The 17,022-nt window shown below is 34.5% G+C and overlaps 1 protein-coding gene across 7 annotated transcripts in view; it reads right to left on the bottom strand.

Annotated features, from left to right (window-relative positions):
* Positions 1-17,022, bottom strand: part of STXBP5 (syntaxin binding protein 5) — a 104,381-nt gene that overhangs the window by 31,724 nt on the left and 55,635 nt on the right. For all 7 annotated transcript variants that reach the window (XM_063151538.1, XM_063151540.1, XM_063151541.1 and 4 more), the window contains exons 10-18: positions 12,523-12,677; positions 11,424-11,496; positions 11,152-11,299; positions 10,852-10,919; positions 9,675-9,715; positions 8,588-8,808; positions 6,924-7,102; positions 5,005-5,130; positions 4,369-4,520 (exon numbers count right to left, since the gene is read on the bottom strand). In XM_063151538.1, the coding sequence (XP_063007608.1) occupies positions 4,369-4,520; positions 5,005-5,130; positions 6,924-7,102; positions 8,588-8,808; positions 9,675-9,715; positions 10,852-10,919; positions 11,152-11,299; positions 11,424-11,496; positions 12,523-12,677 (1,163 nt within the window). The remainder of the gene's footprint in view (positions 1-4,368; positions 4,521-5,004; positions 5,131-6,923; positions 7,103-8,587; positions 8,809-9,674; positions 9,716-10,851; positions 10,920-11,151; positions 11,300-11,423; positions 11,497-12,522; positions 12,678-17,022) is intronic.

The raw sequence follows: 17,022 nt of genomic DNA, 5'->3' as shown, positions 1-17,022 counted from the left end.
CACTCATAGATTACTCCCAAAAAAATTTTGATACAAAATAAAAATTTTAAAAAGTCACATGCATGTAAGAACGGTTTCATTTCTGTCAGAAACCTAAACTGCCTCTTGTAGAACTAAGAAATCCTAACTTTTAAAGAGTTGTACTAAATTGCACTAATCAAAGAGTCACATAAAATCTTGTAACTCTCACCAACAGTAATTTGCAAAAAAAAGAGTTATGATTCATGTTCTTTGTGAACTTATGGAACTACACAGGAAAAAATAACAGCTATATAAGTTTTGGTGTTTCATCATGAAATTATGACCTTATTTAATGATTGATTTAATGACCCCTGTCTTATTTAGCAAAGAATACATCAAGCAAAGCTGCCTAACAGTGTAAGCTCCATCACGGATAGCTTTCATCACACCATAAACTTTTACTTACACATTTCATGTCTTTGGGCACATGGCCAAAGCTGATTTTCTACACCCTCCCCCCTCACTATTAGACTCTGAAGGCAAACTTTGATTTTGTTTTTAACCTTGACAAGCAACTGATGACACTGTCTGGCAGGCCTTAACAAAACACATATACTGCATGCTTCACAAACTATAAATTGCCACCCAAAACATGTGAGTAGTATACCTGGTAGGAATCACTGATAAATTCCAAAACACGATCCCAACTGGGAGCTTGTGTCTGTAGAGCTAGCCTGAAATGACATTTTACAGTCTAGCTAGTGTAGAGAGCCTTGTCTCTAAATAGATGCTGCTTTAAGACGGGAATCTGAATTTCTTTTCTGAGTAGAAAAAATAAGATGACAGAGAAATACATCATATTCTTGCAACACAAGAGAAGGGAAAAAATCTCGCATTTCCATTCATATTTTAGAAGATACGTAACTCTCACTCTATAAAATTTTTTAAAAGACGCCTTTGTAAATTTTTAATTGTTTGATTAAGGACATACCATTTACTAAATCTTAAATATGCTGGCAGATACTGATAATCTATTGAATTGACATTTTATGCTGAAACATACAAAATATCTGGGTTTTTATGAGGAAGGATGAATCCTTCCTGCATTTTCTGGGCTTGGTTGAATGTACAATAGCAATATCCTGCTCTGTTTGCAGGCTGTCTGAATGCATATGTAAACTAGTATGATTTTTTTTTTTCCTTAAATACACTGGTGTTGTCTCAAAGAATAGGAATTTTCTAATCCAACGATATTAGATAGAAAAATACTTTTTCTAGGAAGATTTAAATATCAAGTACTAGTAGTCCCTGAAGATTATTAGTTGTATAGCCATCGAAAATATCTTAGTCATAGATAAAAATAATTTTGAAGTATTGAAATAGAAATGTTTCCAAGACAGAGATTCAATGAAGGCACATCTTTCAAAGCAAAAAACAAGGAAGCATAAGCTCCTTGCATTTTTGAAAGCACTAAATGCAAATAGTGAATGTCCAAGAAAGGGAGAATGCAAAATCTGACTATCTCATATAGTTCCAATCCTATAAATAAATCAGAGGGTAGTACTTAGATGTAACAGACTCATTATTTGTGGAAAATTGTTGAAGCAATAATTGAAGTCTGGGCAATACATACACTGAAAGAACTACAAATAATGAAAAATGTTAAATGATAACTAAAGAAATTATTTTCGGTTTTTAAACCACTGTAGCTCCAGTTAACCGAGACTTTCAGAATGGTAAAAAGAAATAGAATTACATGGTTATTAAATTAACTCTCAGGTACAAAACTTGTTTACACTTATTCCTAAATAAAATAGTCCAAGTAAATACAGCTTTACAATATTTACTAGCTTTGGGATTTCTACCCATCTTGTTCTTTTTTTCAAAACAATAATCAATCAGTGCCAGATTCTGGTTTTCAGTTCTGTATCATCTTAAGGTGGACGCATTTATTTTATGCCCAGCTCCCTTTCTGCCATGGCAGTAGAAGAGGAAAGACTATAGAGAAAGCAGTATTTGGCAATTGAGACTATCCTCTGAGATGTATTTATTTTTTCTTGTTGGGAGAAAAGAAATGGCAGAACTAAGACTTGAACCATAATTTCAAGTTTGTTTTGCAGTTCTGTTTGTTTATTGTTTTACTTTTTTAACTCCATTTTTACAGTAGCTTAATCTGCTCTACTTCATTAAAAAAAAGGGCTGAGATTACCTACCTCTGCCTGGGGGCTGGAGAAAACTGGCATCCTAAGAAAAGGCACAATTCTATGCTTTTAAAAAATAAGATTTACATTCTCCAGATCCTTGGATGCTGTGAATGATGTCATAAATCAGACTCTCTTGGGTAATTCATGGTTCTGATGGCTTCCCTTCCTCACACAGATACCTGAACTTCAGAACTGCTTGGAAACTGAACAGGGCTGTTCACAAACACCTCTTAATCCCTATTAACAACATTTTTGTAGAAGTAACTTTTCACTTTTAGAAGAAGAATCTCTCTGTAATCACAATGTTGATTCTTATCATTGCTACTAATACTCTAACTCTGGACTTCTGAAGCTTTTTCTGCCAGAAAGGGAACCCAGCAAGGAAAGTTTCTAGTAAAATAACACTAAATTTTTGAGTAAGATCTTAGCTCTTTAAACATCAGCAAACTCTGAGATAGGATCTCCTTTTGATTTTGAGATTTATTTGTTTAAAAACCCAAAACACAGAGACTATTATGGTTGCTTTATTCCTTTAAATTTCTTAAAGATAACACGAACGACAAATACAATGGATGCAGGATGGATTGCAATCAGTTTCTATAAGTAAAACAATTACTTAAAAAGAACTAAAGAAAATAATTATGGTGAGTGAACCAAACAAAAAAAAAAGTCAAGTTCAGATGTTCAAAAAATATTTGAATGCCATGAGATGACTTACTTATATAAGAGGTGCGAAGCTTTTTCACAGACTCTGAATATAAGTTAGAAAGGCCGCACATGCAAGAAGCCACAGTCAGCATACCTTCATGAAGCAATGAGAAAAGGAAAGACCAAGACACTAACAGTACATTTGAGACAGAAAAGCCAGCTAAGTAACTTGTACAACCAGGTTATTAAAATGCCATTGCCATGCAGATTGTTAGTATCAGAAGTTAAGATGCAAAAAATATGACTTCATATAACAGCTATATTAATGAGCAAAAAGGGCTTTCATCATGAACATCTTAGAGACACAGTTGAAACACAGAGTTATGTGAATCCAATTTATTGGATCAAAATAACGACAGTTAGGAAAACAAAAGCAATGAAGTTTAAAGCTCCAAAAGGCAGTTTATAATCTATATGCATGAGGCAGAATTTAAGCCCTTTACTCCCAGGACAAATTAACACAGTGAAACAGTAAAGCTATTTCTTTCTCTCACAGTTTGTATCACACAAGAAAATATTTTATCTGACAGGATACCGACTGTGTATGCTCTGCTCTGTATGAATGATTTTTACATCCAATTGCTCAATTGAAATAAGCTGACTGGTGTTAACTAGATCTTTTTCAAACCATTCATTTACTAAATACCTCCTAGAACATCAATTTGAATAAAATATTACCTGAAGAACTTACAAGGACTTTACTCTGGATCTCTTAGAGAAATTAACAGTCAATCATGAGAAAGGGTTTTTTTGAACAGCTTATTATTATGTCTTGTGTTTTCTGAAATAACTTAGGAGTATCCATGACACATCAGGGAGAAGAAAATTTTAAAATACTAAATTTTCCTTCTGGTTACAAAAAGCTTTGCATTTTGATTGAAAAGTCACTTTTCATTTTAGCTGAAAAGGAACATTCTTCAGCATATTTTAAAATCAAAATCCTTTTTTTCTATTTCAAAGAGATTTATTTTATCAGTTTGTGTGTAGAAGTTTATTTTGTTCATTTCAATCAAAGGTTTCCTCAAGCATAACATATATGTATTAACAACATAACATGATTTAGCTCATCAGGGACATTTGTAGTCAAATTTTAAAATAGGCGCCAAAAGATCCCAGCAAACACTCAGGCTATCTGCAAACATTAATGGATTTATACAAACATGTAATATGGGTACTAGTTTTATCAGAAACGTCAGGATACTTCCTAATGCTAAGTAAATTCTTGTAAACTGCATAAATCCATTGTAAATTTATATTTTTTCTTAAAATACACATTGCCCTGAAAAATAAGTGATGGTGTGAAGCATCAGTAAATTTCACTAAGCAACAATTTTTAAGGAAAGATGAATTAACAAAGCTGCAATAGTGACATTAGCAACAGATCAAGAAGAAAGAAAACCACAGTGAAGAAAGTGTGCATTTTTGAATACAAAAAAAGACTAGATGGCCAACTGTGCCTTTCTTCTGAGCTTACAATAAGTTTTGGGTTACCCACCTCCAGATGGTTGCCGGGTTTTTCGGGGAGATCGTGGCTCCCTGCGGTAGGGATCATTGGAGCCATACAGTTCAATAGTGCCTAGATTCAAGAGCACTGTCTTCTGGAGGTAATCAACCATGGCAATACCATTACAGTTTCCAAAAACTACTCTGGAAAAAGAGAAGTTAAAGGAAATACAATGCTAATTAAATGTTGGTAATGTTTTACACAGATATTTTTTTGCAGTTCAGCATTTAACACTTCCTAATTTTTAGGAATTATCCTAGATTGCACTTATTTATGAATTTTTATTGTAGAGTGCAGTATTGATTAATTGTTCTCCTGTAAAAACATGGTGCCATGTAGAACAGATCACTGTTAGTGTCCTTGCCAACCCATCTGACACAGAGCCCTAAGTGACACTTCCTCTTGGCCGTACAGTGCCAGGTGAGGAAGAATGATGCTGATTTGCCTCTGCTGTTAGCATCATCAGTATCTGCCATCACCCAAAAGGAATTCTCTCAGAAGCACAAGAAACTGATTACCTGTATGTTGCTGTGCAGCTCATGTGAACACACATAGAGACTCAATTTTAATGGATAGTTTCGAACCACTGTGATGGAACAATGAAAGAATTGTGTAGAATATACTTACAGGCCATATGCAGAGTTGATGGCTAAGCTGGTTATCTGTTGAGGAGGTTCTCCACTCACCCACACCAGCTGGATAACAAGCTCAATTTGGTAGCCTGGAGACTGCTTGAGAGGAGAATTTTTGACTCTGCAAAGTAAACAAAACATGGTGTCTCCAGTGTCTCAAGTTTTTCCTTATGGGATCAGAGTTCATTAAATTCTACACCATGCTAGACTTTAAAATCTTGGAAAATGGTAAAAACTATTATCAAAAGCAAATAAAAGCAACCAGAAGAAAAAGCCACAGTGAAACTAGGAATTCACTTCTTTTGATTCACTACCTAATTGAAAATTAATTGAACAATGATCACATATTTTTAATTTTTTTCAACCTCAGAACAAGGCATAATAGTGCTATTATGCTGTATTTCCTTTAATAGATAAAGGTACTCAGTCAGTGTCTAAAAAAGAAGGTGTGACACACTTTTTCAGAGTTTCCAAAAGAACTCTGATTTAGAGAACAGAAGGGGGTGAGAGGTATATGTGGAATAAGCACAAAGAAAGGGAAACAGAAGCACAATGTATTGAGATAAATGCAAATAAAAAGCTGACGATATGGCAAAACCAAAATGAAAACAAGGAAATTATTGTAATGGTACACCAATTGTATGCAATGCACCTGGGACTGGGGGAATTGAAACTCCTGTAGAGATTTTGTTTGCATGCTGATAAATTTACACAGAAAAGATTAGATCTTGCATTTTTTTACACGAAGAAAATTGTGTAGAACAAGCTCTTGTCTCCTCAATTCCACTATTTTACCCATTTATTCTCACTAATGGATATTTGAAATTGATATTTGAAAAATTATTTGAAAATATATTACATAAGTTTAGAATTTTCCAATTTTTCTGCTTAGGTGAGTTTCCTTCAGAAATACACCTCTCCAACTCAGTACAATCAATACAATTTGAAAACTCTTATCCAAATAAAGCAACTCTATCAGAACTGTTTTCTGGATGGATACACTCAAAAAAATTAAAATCCAAGTTGGAATCTTAAACTTCAGAAAACAAAGTATACACTTAACTTTATATCTCTAGATATACATTAGATATTTCTTACATTCTGTTAGAAAAAGTCATGGCTCATAAATCACACAAGGCACTCTTGTAGGAGAGTAAAAAAAGACTTTTTAAAATCTATTTTCTCTAAATGGGTAAAAGCTCACACAAAGAAGCTTGCAGAAAAAGCTCACAATTTAAAAAGATCAAAAAACTTGTCAAAGACCTACAGTGAGAGTACTATTAGGCATCATGCAAAGTGAAGATCCATGACAAAAGGGACATTTAATTAATTCTGTTTCCAATACACAAAGTTGTTCCCTTGCAAGACTTTCAAAAAATAAATATATTTATAAGCCTAAAGAGTTAGCACTCAGCTAGCTATCTGTAAGAATTTTCACTTCTGATTTGCTTCTAAAGCTTAAGGCTCTGCCAAACTAACAGAAGAAACATATTCAGACATACTTGGTCTAAAATTAAGGAGAGCCACAAAACATCAGCTTTCCCGTTCATTTCAAGGACAATAAGCAATCCAAGTGACTGAACTGCTGCTATTAAAAACTGCTCTAAGGCACCATCATCTATAGTTATACTAACATCTATGCCAAATTTTCCTAAATCAGGTAAACCGAAAGATATGAACCTTTTTTTTTAAAGTCAGCTTAAAAAGTAAAAAAAAAAAAAAAAAAAAAAAGGAGATTGCAATATTTATTTCTTAAAGCAGAGCTCAAATTACAGACACTTGGAAAACTCTGCTTTACAAAATAAAATATTTTCACCAGCAGTAACACATCTATAACGATATCACAGTACACATACTCTGACATATTCTTGCAATGTTTCAGACTCACTTGAAAGTGTAACAGAATAAACTTACTTCAAACATGGGACATTATCACGAAGTCCATCAGATGAACTGCTACTAGTAGATGGATGAGACTGGGGAACAATGGATTGGGGATTGGAGCCTGTGCCTGGAGTTGGTACAGGTGGCACCTGCTCACCGTCTGGAGTTTCAACATCATTTATCTCATATAGGAGACGTACTTCCAGCATCTGTTAATTAAAGGAAAGAAAAATATCTGTAAAGTACTGCCTTTCAAAACACTGAGTATGAAATAAATGAAGTGCAACTGAAGGTAGTAGTGATAAAAGTGACATCCAGAACTTTTCCATCTTTTGAAAGATAGCCATCCAATAGAAAGTGTAACAAAGACACATGTAGCATTCAGAAATGCAGAGTCATACTAATACAGACTGAATATCTGAAGATTGCTAGAACTTGAATGTCTGATGTATTTCCCAGTTTTTAAAAGTTTGCTTCTTAATACTGAAATAAATTAGGTACTGGACCCATTTAATTATCATTCTGCTGACTACATATTTAGTTATGAAGATGACTTGGTTTATGTACTTCAGGAATGGTAAAACAGAGCTGGTAAAGCCACACAGACTGCTAAATTTTTACTGATGTAATACTGTACACATGGTGACTTAGTTCAGTGTTTGATGTGTTGAACTGGATCATACATTTTAAAGAACTGTAAATTCATCATGACTTTAGATTTCCTTCTTCAGCATCTGTAACAACATCAGAATTAACTGCAGTGCAGTGTAAAGGAAGCTTTCAACTGTTTTATCATCTGCAAAATAGAACTTAACTCATAGACTATAGAACTGTATAGTATTTTTTAAAATGTCGAAGAGTACTCTAGATTAACTCGATTTAGGCTGATTCATAAAAACTTAGAAAAAAACCTGTTCCCTAAGAAGGAAATGTACTTGTACATAAAAACACAAAAAAAAAGCCCCACACCTCAGGTCCTAAACTACAGCTTACACGTGAGCAGAATAGCAGGGGGAGGATGTGTGTGTTGGAGAAAGGAGGTGAGAGAAAAAACCCCAACTACATTGCAATTAACACTTAGAACAGGCAACACTTTATAATTAAATGTTAAGTTTTTGTTCTTACATTCAAATACATAAATTTGCATGTGTGTGCTTCTGATTTAACAAGAAACTTCTCAACTCTTGTAATAGAATCACTGTATCTGATACAGAATAAAACAGTGACACAGCAAAGTTCTTAACAGATTTCAGGGCATGTTTGGCACATTTTTATTCTTCTAGCTCTGCGTACTGCAGAAGTTTTGACAGGACAGATGGTAATTATGAAGATTCAAGGGTCAACTCCCTAAAATCTTCAAAATTCCTCAACTCCATAGATCATTCACTTCTGTTATCATTATACCTTTGATACAGACAAGCTTTGATCCACTATTTGTTTCCATAGAATGACCAAAGAATGATTATTGGCTGAAAAGCCTCAAAATGTCACTGAAAACCATCTCTGTGTGCAATATTTACTTTTGCTGAATTTCATAATTAATTACTTTCTCTCCAAAAACCCACCTCTGTTTCGAGTCAATTACTTTTGCCCATTTCACTAATGTAATTAAAGACAAAAACAAAAAAGAATTGCTACAACAGTCTTATTATAGCTAAATCCTATCAAGTTAAAAAATGGTCATAACTCTTTACCGGAATGACTTCTGTCGTCACTTCCTGCTTGCTGAACCTGTAAATAATGACATGTGCAGAAACTCCAGCTATGCACAGCATTCTACTTTCTGGACACCATGAGATGATCTGAATAGCGTATGGATCTTCATCTACTATATCTGTGTTTGGCCTGTCATCTTTATTCCGTGATTTTTCAAATACTTTGGCTGTTTTTAGCTTATAGAGTACTTGCAGCGTTACTAGAACAAAGCAGAAAAGAAAAATCAGTTTTGATCGAAATATATATCTAATACATTGATACAGCTAATTTTTGAATTGTACCTTCTCAACTGGAATTTCAATTCTGTGTTAGATTTTTTTGCAACTGTCTACATGCTGATTTCAAACTTCACCAGCATATTGTCTAATCAATGGCCCAAATTACTGCTATAAATACTAATCGCAACATTAGGAAAACCTAAATTTCTCCTCTTCCATATTTCACTGGTTCTACCTGAATCACATTTCCCTAGTTCACCTGTAAGAATGTCCTATTAGAAAGATTCTAAAGTTTTTGAATCAGTAAAGAGGATACTTGCAATTTCTCCCTTAACAGGTTTATTTATCTGTTTCAGAAAGAAATTAAGTATCTTTAACAGAATCTCCTTTTGACAGATCTATGCCGAATAGAATTTTTAAGTACACAATCAAGCAGGTTTGGCTTACCCACCCTCCTCTCTCCCAGGTTCCCCTCCCACTCCAAACCGAAATTAAAGATCTGTAACACTCCAAACAGTCCTCCTCCCAGCTTTTAAACATATACACTGCATCTGCTCCCTCCCACAGCCACACACGCCTTAGCCTTTTGGAAGCTCACCAGTTTTCCACACGTTTTTAAAGACAACTGATGACGATTCCAAGATTGCTTTAAACAGCCTTTAACTACCAAGAGTAAGCGTAGTTCCAACTAGAGCAACTCAAACATCAAACTTTGTGCCATTTCTACTTTGAATTCTTACTGCATTTTTCACTGTGAGCTGTGTAGAATATCAGAAGTAATTGGCCCTTTAACTGAAGAGAAAAAATCTAAAACTGCACAGGAAAAATCTCTACTGAAAACACTTACTTGCTGACGCATCCCAAAATTTAATTGATCCATCAGCATGCCTATGAAATATAAAAAAAAAATGAGATGATGAAATGATTAGTTGGAGTGCTCGACCTCTGTGGGAAAGTACACCGTTCACATTCTATTGTTATTAGTCTGTTTAGTGACACTTTATTTTCACAATTTGTTAAAAGCTGATATTTTACCAACATGTGCTCCAATTACTTTGGACAGAAGAGACTAGAAAAACATTTGAAAGGAAATTTCCTGATGATCCCACTGTAACATATTCATTTACCATTTTAAATACTGAGGTATACCTTACCATGCACTGTTTTTTGAAAGATGCCCTATATTAGGAGCAACACTTGAAAAGAAGATGCCTAAATATACAGTATCCCACTGTTAATGAGTCACCTAACTTGTTTATTTAGCCTTGAGTTTGAGAATCAGATGACTATATTTTTTCATGACTGTCTCAAAGTCTCTGCAATGTGTAGTACAAGGTGACAGTAATCCTGATTAGGGCTAATGAGCTGAAAACCACTTTAGTAGTCCTCTCACTTTCAGTGATACACTGCACAGTTATAAATTAAATTTCACTTATGTTCCTTACAGTAAGGAACTGTCTAGTCCTAATAAGGAACTGTCCTTACAGTAGTAAGGAACTACAGAAAGATCAGTCTCAAAATGATCAGATTTAAGTATTTGCTATTTTTGATATAAAAAATTGGCTTCTCTTTGAGAACTGAGCTCAATAACTACTTAATGGACCTACCATGCTTTAAAACAGTACTCAGCTATTTTCCAAAAATCAAATACTAAAAGGCAATTTTGATCCAAGATGCCCTGCAATCACAATAAATAAACGAAATAAACGTAATAATAATAATAATAATAATAATAATAATAATAATAATAATAATAATAACAATAATAATAATAATAATAATAATAATAATAGTGTTGACTGTGAAACACCTGCTATCAATCCCTTATTACCTTCCCTTCCACATTCTGCTTTACTTTCTCAGTAACACGTCAAGGAGATTATGCCAAGGAAATGTCTGGTAATCATAGTTTCATGAATCTCTCAAACCACTCATACAAAACAATATTTTACAAGAGAAACAAAACATTCCCACTTCTACTTAATGAGCTAAGAAAGTTATTAATAGACTATGGTATCACTTACCCTGTAATAATGATCTCTGAATAGCTCTGAGTGATCACACCCCAGTTGCCTCCACTGATAGGCCATTCCTGGAAGATTAACAAATACACTGAGGAAGAAAATATCATACAGTGCAAAGTTAAGACAAAATACTGCAGATCCTCCCCAGACATTAGCCACACATATCCTCCCCTGCTATTAGTCACTGTCAAAGGCTGGCTGAGTCAGGTGTAGCTTTGGTCTTAGTATGGCCACTCCTGTTATTCAGAGCTTCTGGTTGTCAGTATTTTAAAATAGAAACATGTGTAGTTGATGTTGTACCTTCTTGCTGTAACCTTGACGCTTCTGTCGAGCACCAACTGAATAGAGTGCAGGTATGAGATCCACAGGACAGTCAGCAAAATATTCACAACAGGTAACCGGAGACTCATGTATAGTCAAAGGATAAGGATTCTCAAAGATAGGATACCTTTAAAAGAAGAAAGAGGCTAACTGTTAATCTAGGGAAAACTTAAAAAGCTATAAAGTAGAACAGCAGGCTGATCACTGGAGCCAATGATTAAAAATACTTTAAAGATTAAGAAGATTCTTACCCATTTTGCGCAAGGTCAATCAGTACTAAGTCTTTTTCTAGGAGAACAACTACAGCATATGGTTCCTGAAAGTCTGAAAACAACAACAAAAGGTTACCTATTGGTAAATGGAGCCCATGCAAGCACAGCCTCAGGAATGGAATCAATGCTTGCACTCTGGCAGCTGAGATTACGAAGTCACTTAGTTTACTATAGTTTTTGAAGATATTTTATCGGTGCAGACTCCTCAATCATCCAAGTTAAGTTTGGAAAACTCATGTTCTTTTATTCAATATTCTCAACAGCTCAAATAACAGAAAAAGGAGCATGCAGAGTAAATTCTATAAGCAGGTTATATGAGTGAAAGAGCCAATTTCTGAGTAACATTCTCCCACCCCTGAACTGCTTTTCCTTATATTCAGTGGAGTTTAAGTTTTACTTGCTTACAAAATGGCTGAAAAGACAGCTGACTTGACAGTAAAATAAGAAACTTGAAAAAGTTTTCAAAGTTTCAATTGCCCTCTTTCAGCCAGATCTCAAATTCCAAGCTAAACAGTTTAATATACTCTGATGGAAGCTGACAGATAAAACCATTGGAATCATCAGCAATATAATACTATTCATCTGAAATAACTACCTAAACTATGATAAGAAATCCCCGGCTGTAAAAGAGAGATTACAGGTTAGTTTGAAATCCATCTAAATATGGGAATAATAAAGCCACTAAAAGTTTAAAATAATACAAAAATGCTCCTCATGGTTTAGCACTGACTGGAAAGGCCTTATGTGCCCAAATATGCAGAGATGCACACATCTGCTCCAGTAACTACAGCTTAAAGTTGTAATGCTTTTGGTCTGCACATGCTTTTGGGATTAAAAAGAATAAAACATGCTATGAGTAATTGGCTTTTTTCTAGACACAAAATTTGCTTTATAATGAACTATTCTATTCATGTTTTGGCAAGTAAAACACATTTCAGACAATAGGAATAACAGATGTTGCTGCTGCAGTCTGATCCCCAGAGATAAAACAGAAAGACAATGGTAAAGAATTGTCTGATGGGATAAAACTCCAATGATAAGAAGTCAAGGTACAGAGAAAAATCTTTACAGAACCTACCATTAGGATATGGAGTTTCACACAGGGTTAGAAAATCAACAATAGAATAATCCATTTCTAGCACAGCAGTACTTTTCCCATGCATGACTGTTAAACAGGGTCTTCTTCCTACAGTGTCATATGACAAGCCTCCTGAGAGAATGATGAAAGGCTCCCTGGAATAAAGCAGAAGCATTGAGGATCAAGTCAGGATAACACACTAAAAGAGACTGGGCAGGTTTTGCAACCTTATGATAAAATTCAATGAAATATCTTTAAGCAGAGATGGAGTAAAAATAACGCAAACCTGCTCCCATGAAATATACAGTTTGGGTATGTATTTCAAATCTTACTCTAACTCTTGTTTAAGTCAAACATTTCCCCCAAACATTTTGTTGACTTAACCAATCTTTATAACTTCTTGGCAAGATGAGATTTTTTTTTTTTAAATTGTACTAATTTAAAGTTGCTTCCTTTCTACTGAGCTGCAGATTCAGATTTGCCAACAGTCCCATTTTTCCATAACATAAAACACCCCAGCAAAATCAGGAAGAAACAGTCCCATTTACTTGCTGTACAGCAATATGACTGTCTTGGAGATGCAACTAACTGCTGGGTAAGCTTTAAAGACATAACATCTGTTAAGTAACTTCACACATTTACTCTAGATGTTTTATCTGTTTTTCCCCCACCACCATGCAAAAAATTCATGAAATGACTTTGTCTTTCTTTATTCTCACTGCAAAATCAAATAGCCAAGTAGAGCAAAGCAGAGATATTTCTTCTAGTCTTGAGAAGAGTTTAGAAGCTTCCCTTGAAACTTTTTTGAAAAGCCTTTGCTGAAACATATGTTTAAATACATCCAAATATTTCCAATATGCACATAATTTACAGTTTACTATTTCATTTATTTAAAAACAAGATGAAGTAAATATGTTCATTTTACCAGGTATTTTCTTATTTCCTGATTGTCAAGAATCACTAATTTTAATACTGCTTATGTTTGAAATAGGACATAATCTTTTTGAGAGAGTAGAGTGACTGTAAGCATGCAGCTTACATAAATGTTACTCATTACTGACTATTGCCTGAAATTTCACATTATATTTCTGAAGGAAAAATAGGCACTTTGCATATCTATTACTTGCCTCTGATCTACTTTTATGCTCACTTTCAGTAGAAGTTCTACCCTTCATTTGCATCTTCCTTGGAAATAGCTAGCATATAAGTATCTGGAGAAAATTTATATAGGGAAAAAACCCTCCCGGATATATTGTAAAAAGAGAGGAAACCTTTTTTTTTTAATGCTTTCCTATAATACTATCTTTTTTCACACTGTCTAAATGGCTTTCCATAGTTGGCATTTGAAACACAAAGTGAGACTAGATATGTCAGAATTCTTGAAAACTGTATATTAAGGTTTGGTTTATGCTGCAGTTTGTGTGTTTAAGACTTGGCTGAGATTACTCTGTGTTTGTAGCACTGAAGGCAAAGCAGATGAGATAAGCCTTCAGCTTCTACAAATATTTCACAATCTGCTTGATCTTCCAGAAGACCTATGACCCAAGATTTGATAGGATCAAGGAGCACTGCTGGCTGAGGAAGTGACCTCAAAGGAACGGCCATAAATCAGACCATGGGTCCATCAAGTTCAATATCCTGCCTCCAACAGCAGCCCTGAGTGTATCTCTAGAAGAGGATTAAGTTTTCTCTGAGTATTCATTTAATCTCAGTTTTTCATATTGAAACTTCACACAATTTTTTATGGTCAGGTCCTTGAAGAAATTTCAAGAAAATTATACACTTGAACTTAGTCTGGTATTTTTCAGGATGTTAGTGAATAGAAAAATACTGGTGAGGTCTCATTGTGTTGGAATGATTTACTGCAGTATTTTTTTGTCCATAGAAATCATTAGGTTTTTGAAACAATAATGCTGCCAGGACAATTTGTAGCAATTATCATATTTGCAGATTCACTGGGATCAACTGACATTACCAAAGTAACAAATTTCAATTTTTAATTTTCATAGATCACAGTGACAATTGTATGTCAGCTTCTCCAGGTTTTATTTCTCAAGGTAATCAAACTGCTTTGGGCAGGCTTGCCAGAGACAGTATTCTTTAGATGCAAGGAATGGAAGAGCTAAGAATAGAGCACACTGATCTGTCACACAGAATTTTCACAAATGACTCAAAGATTAAACCTGACTTGAGTCTGCCAGAAAGACCACTAAAAGTTTGTGTATGAATTCTTCATATTTTCATGAAACCATGGATTTACCACAAACTGTGCATTTTCTAATTAAAGTGTTGCCCTTCAGCTGTGATACATATTAAAAGGCTAGTGCACATCAATTAGAAATACATAATTTAAAATAAAAATGTAGAAGATTTGTACTTTGTATAATAGATGAGACTGATTTAGTTTTGGAAATTACATTTTACCTACCTGAAACAATGGAAGACATTTTAAAAAACTCAGGATTCAGATCTTAGAGAATTGCTTCATAGCATTTTTTAATAGCAATTTATAGCAGCTGCTCATGCAGAGATTCTTTGAAACAGTTCAGCTTCAACAGGTTTGCAAGTAATCCCCTTAAATGAGTTTCCTCATCAGTGAAATATGTAAAAGCCCTTGGAGAATACTATAAGAAATTGACTATAAAAGGGGGCAACAGGTCATTGACAAAAAATTTCAGAAAACACAGGATGAGGTCTTGCAATGTATGAATACATAGCACAATTGAGAGGTGAGTGGCTCACAACCCAGGAGGGTGTTTCTGTTCAATTTTAGAAGTAAACTATCAAATGTGAGCCAGCCTCTGACAATCCAGATGTGTGATAGAACGGTATACAAAGAAATCAGGCCATTGGTACCATCTGGCTTACTTTTCAAACCCTGAGTAAATCTGTGGAGAAGTTAATCCTAGTATGAAGATGGAAAAGACTTCAAGAGTTAGTTTACCTTAATACTTGAAGTCTTGAAGTAGTAGTGAAGATAAAACTATGAATTTATTTTGGGAAGTGTGGTTTTAAACTAATAAGCTGACACAAGAAAATAGCAGTATTCAAACTAAATGAACAGATTATCAGCTTTTACTTGGTGGGAGGTCCCATCACTGATGTAACTTCGGGATCCCAATTACACACAATCATTTCACTAGAGATGACTCAGTCAGTCAATGAGAGCTGCATCAGCTACCAAGACAAAATACTTCTGAATTACGTTTTACATGGAGACTTTGGAGCTCTAATTTCTATTAGACACTGGCAATTTTACCATAATGCTAATATGAACCAGAGTATTTTACCATAATGCTAATATCAACCAGAGCAAATACAGGGCTCTGATCTTGCACACGTGGAAAGTGGTGTCAGCAAGGACGGAATCTGGAGGGGGAGGGAATCGCACAAGGAAGCTTGAGAGTGCCTCTAGAAGAAAAAGTACATATAAAAGCAATATGGGAACCAGAAAGCGCGAAAGGTAAGCTACCTTTGAAATTCAGTGCTTCTGAAAAGGACAAAGTATTTTAGATGAAGAGTTGCTGCAGTACAGTGACATTACGCTCTGAGATTGCCAAATGATGTCACTTTGCACAAGGAATATATGAAGAATGTACTTTTTTCACCCCTTATTCATCAATAGTAACCTTTCTCCCAGAAATAAAGCTACAGACATACTCTTGTTGTAGCGTAAGTTACTTTGGCTCTGGACACTTCACTTTTTGCACTATTTGCAAAAACCTAAAAACCAAACTGACCAAACAAAAAGCAACAAAAAACTCCACAAAGTTAGCAAGTAAATAGGTAGCCAATAAAGCCCAGGAAAAGTCTCATGTTCTTCTTTTGTCCTGACCCCAGTTTTACAATATGAAAAACGAAATGCGGGAAAAAAAAAGTGAGGAGGAATTAAAAAGAGCTGCAACAGTAAAAAGAATAGTGCCTGTAGCCCTTAATATGGGGTACTCAAAGATTATGGTCCTTCCTTTTGCATGGTTCTGAACCACTTTTCCCAAAACCAGCTTACTAGAATTAGAAGCAGTAAAAAACCCACTTCAGAGCATATCAATGAAATGTTTTCCACTGGAGGAAATACTGAAACAGACATAGATCTTTGAGCACTCTGGATAGGCAAGGGAGAAACAAAAAAGGGTTGATAGAAAGATGTTCAAAATAGAGCAGGGAAATAGTTAACATTTTTTCCTAATAAAGATTTTAAATATAACTTAAATAAGTAATAAATAGTATCTCTTAAATGTAAGCTTTTTTGCTTTGTTCTGATTCCTTCTGGGTTTTTTTTATAATTTGTTTTTTAAGAACAGCTGTCATGAACTGCCATAGAAAAAAGTTTATTTGATATGTTTCTTACATTGTTTCAGTAGCCTGAAAAATTTTGTCCTGTCCAGAAACGATTCTCCTCTGTGCTACAGAAATTAAAACATTAATAAGAAATGACAGCACTTTAGATAAAAGTTAAAATCTTGCTCATATTAAACAATTCCAAATGATAAATAGAAAATC

The sequence above is a fragment of the Melospiza melodia genome, chromosome 3 (genome assembly GCF_035770615.1).
Source record: "Melospiza melodia melodia isolate bMelMel2 chromosome 3, bMelMel2.pri, whole genome shotgun sequence".
Lineage (NCBI taxonomy): Eukaryota > Metazoa > Chordata > Aves > Passeriformes > Passerellidae > Melospiza > Melospiza melodia.
This window is presented reverse-complemented; position numbering and strand designations above follow the sequence as displayed.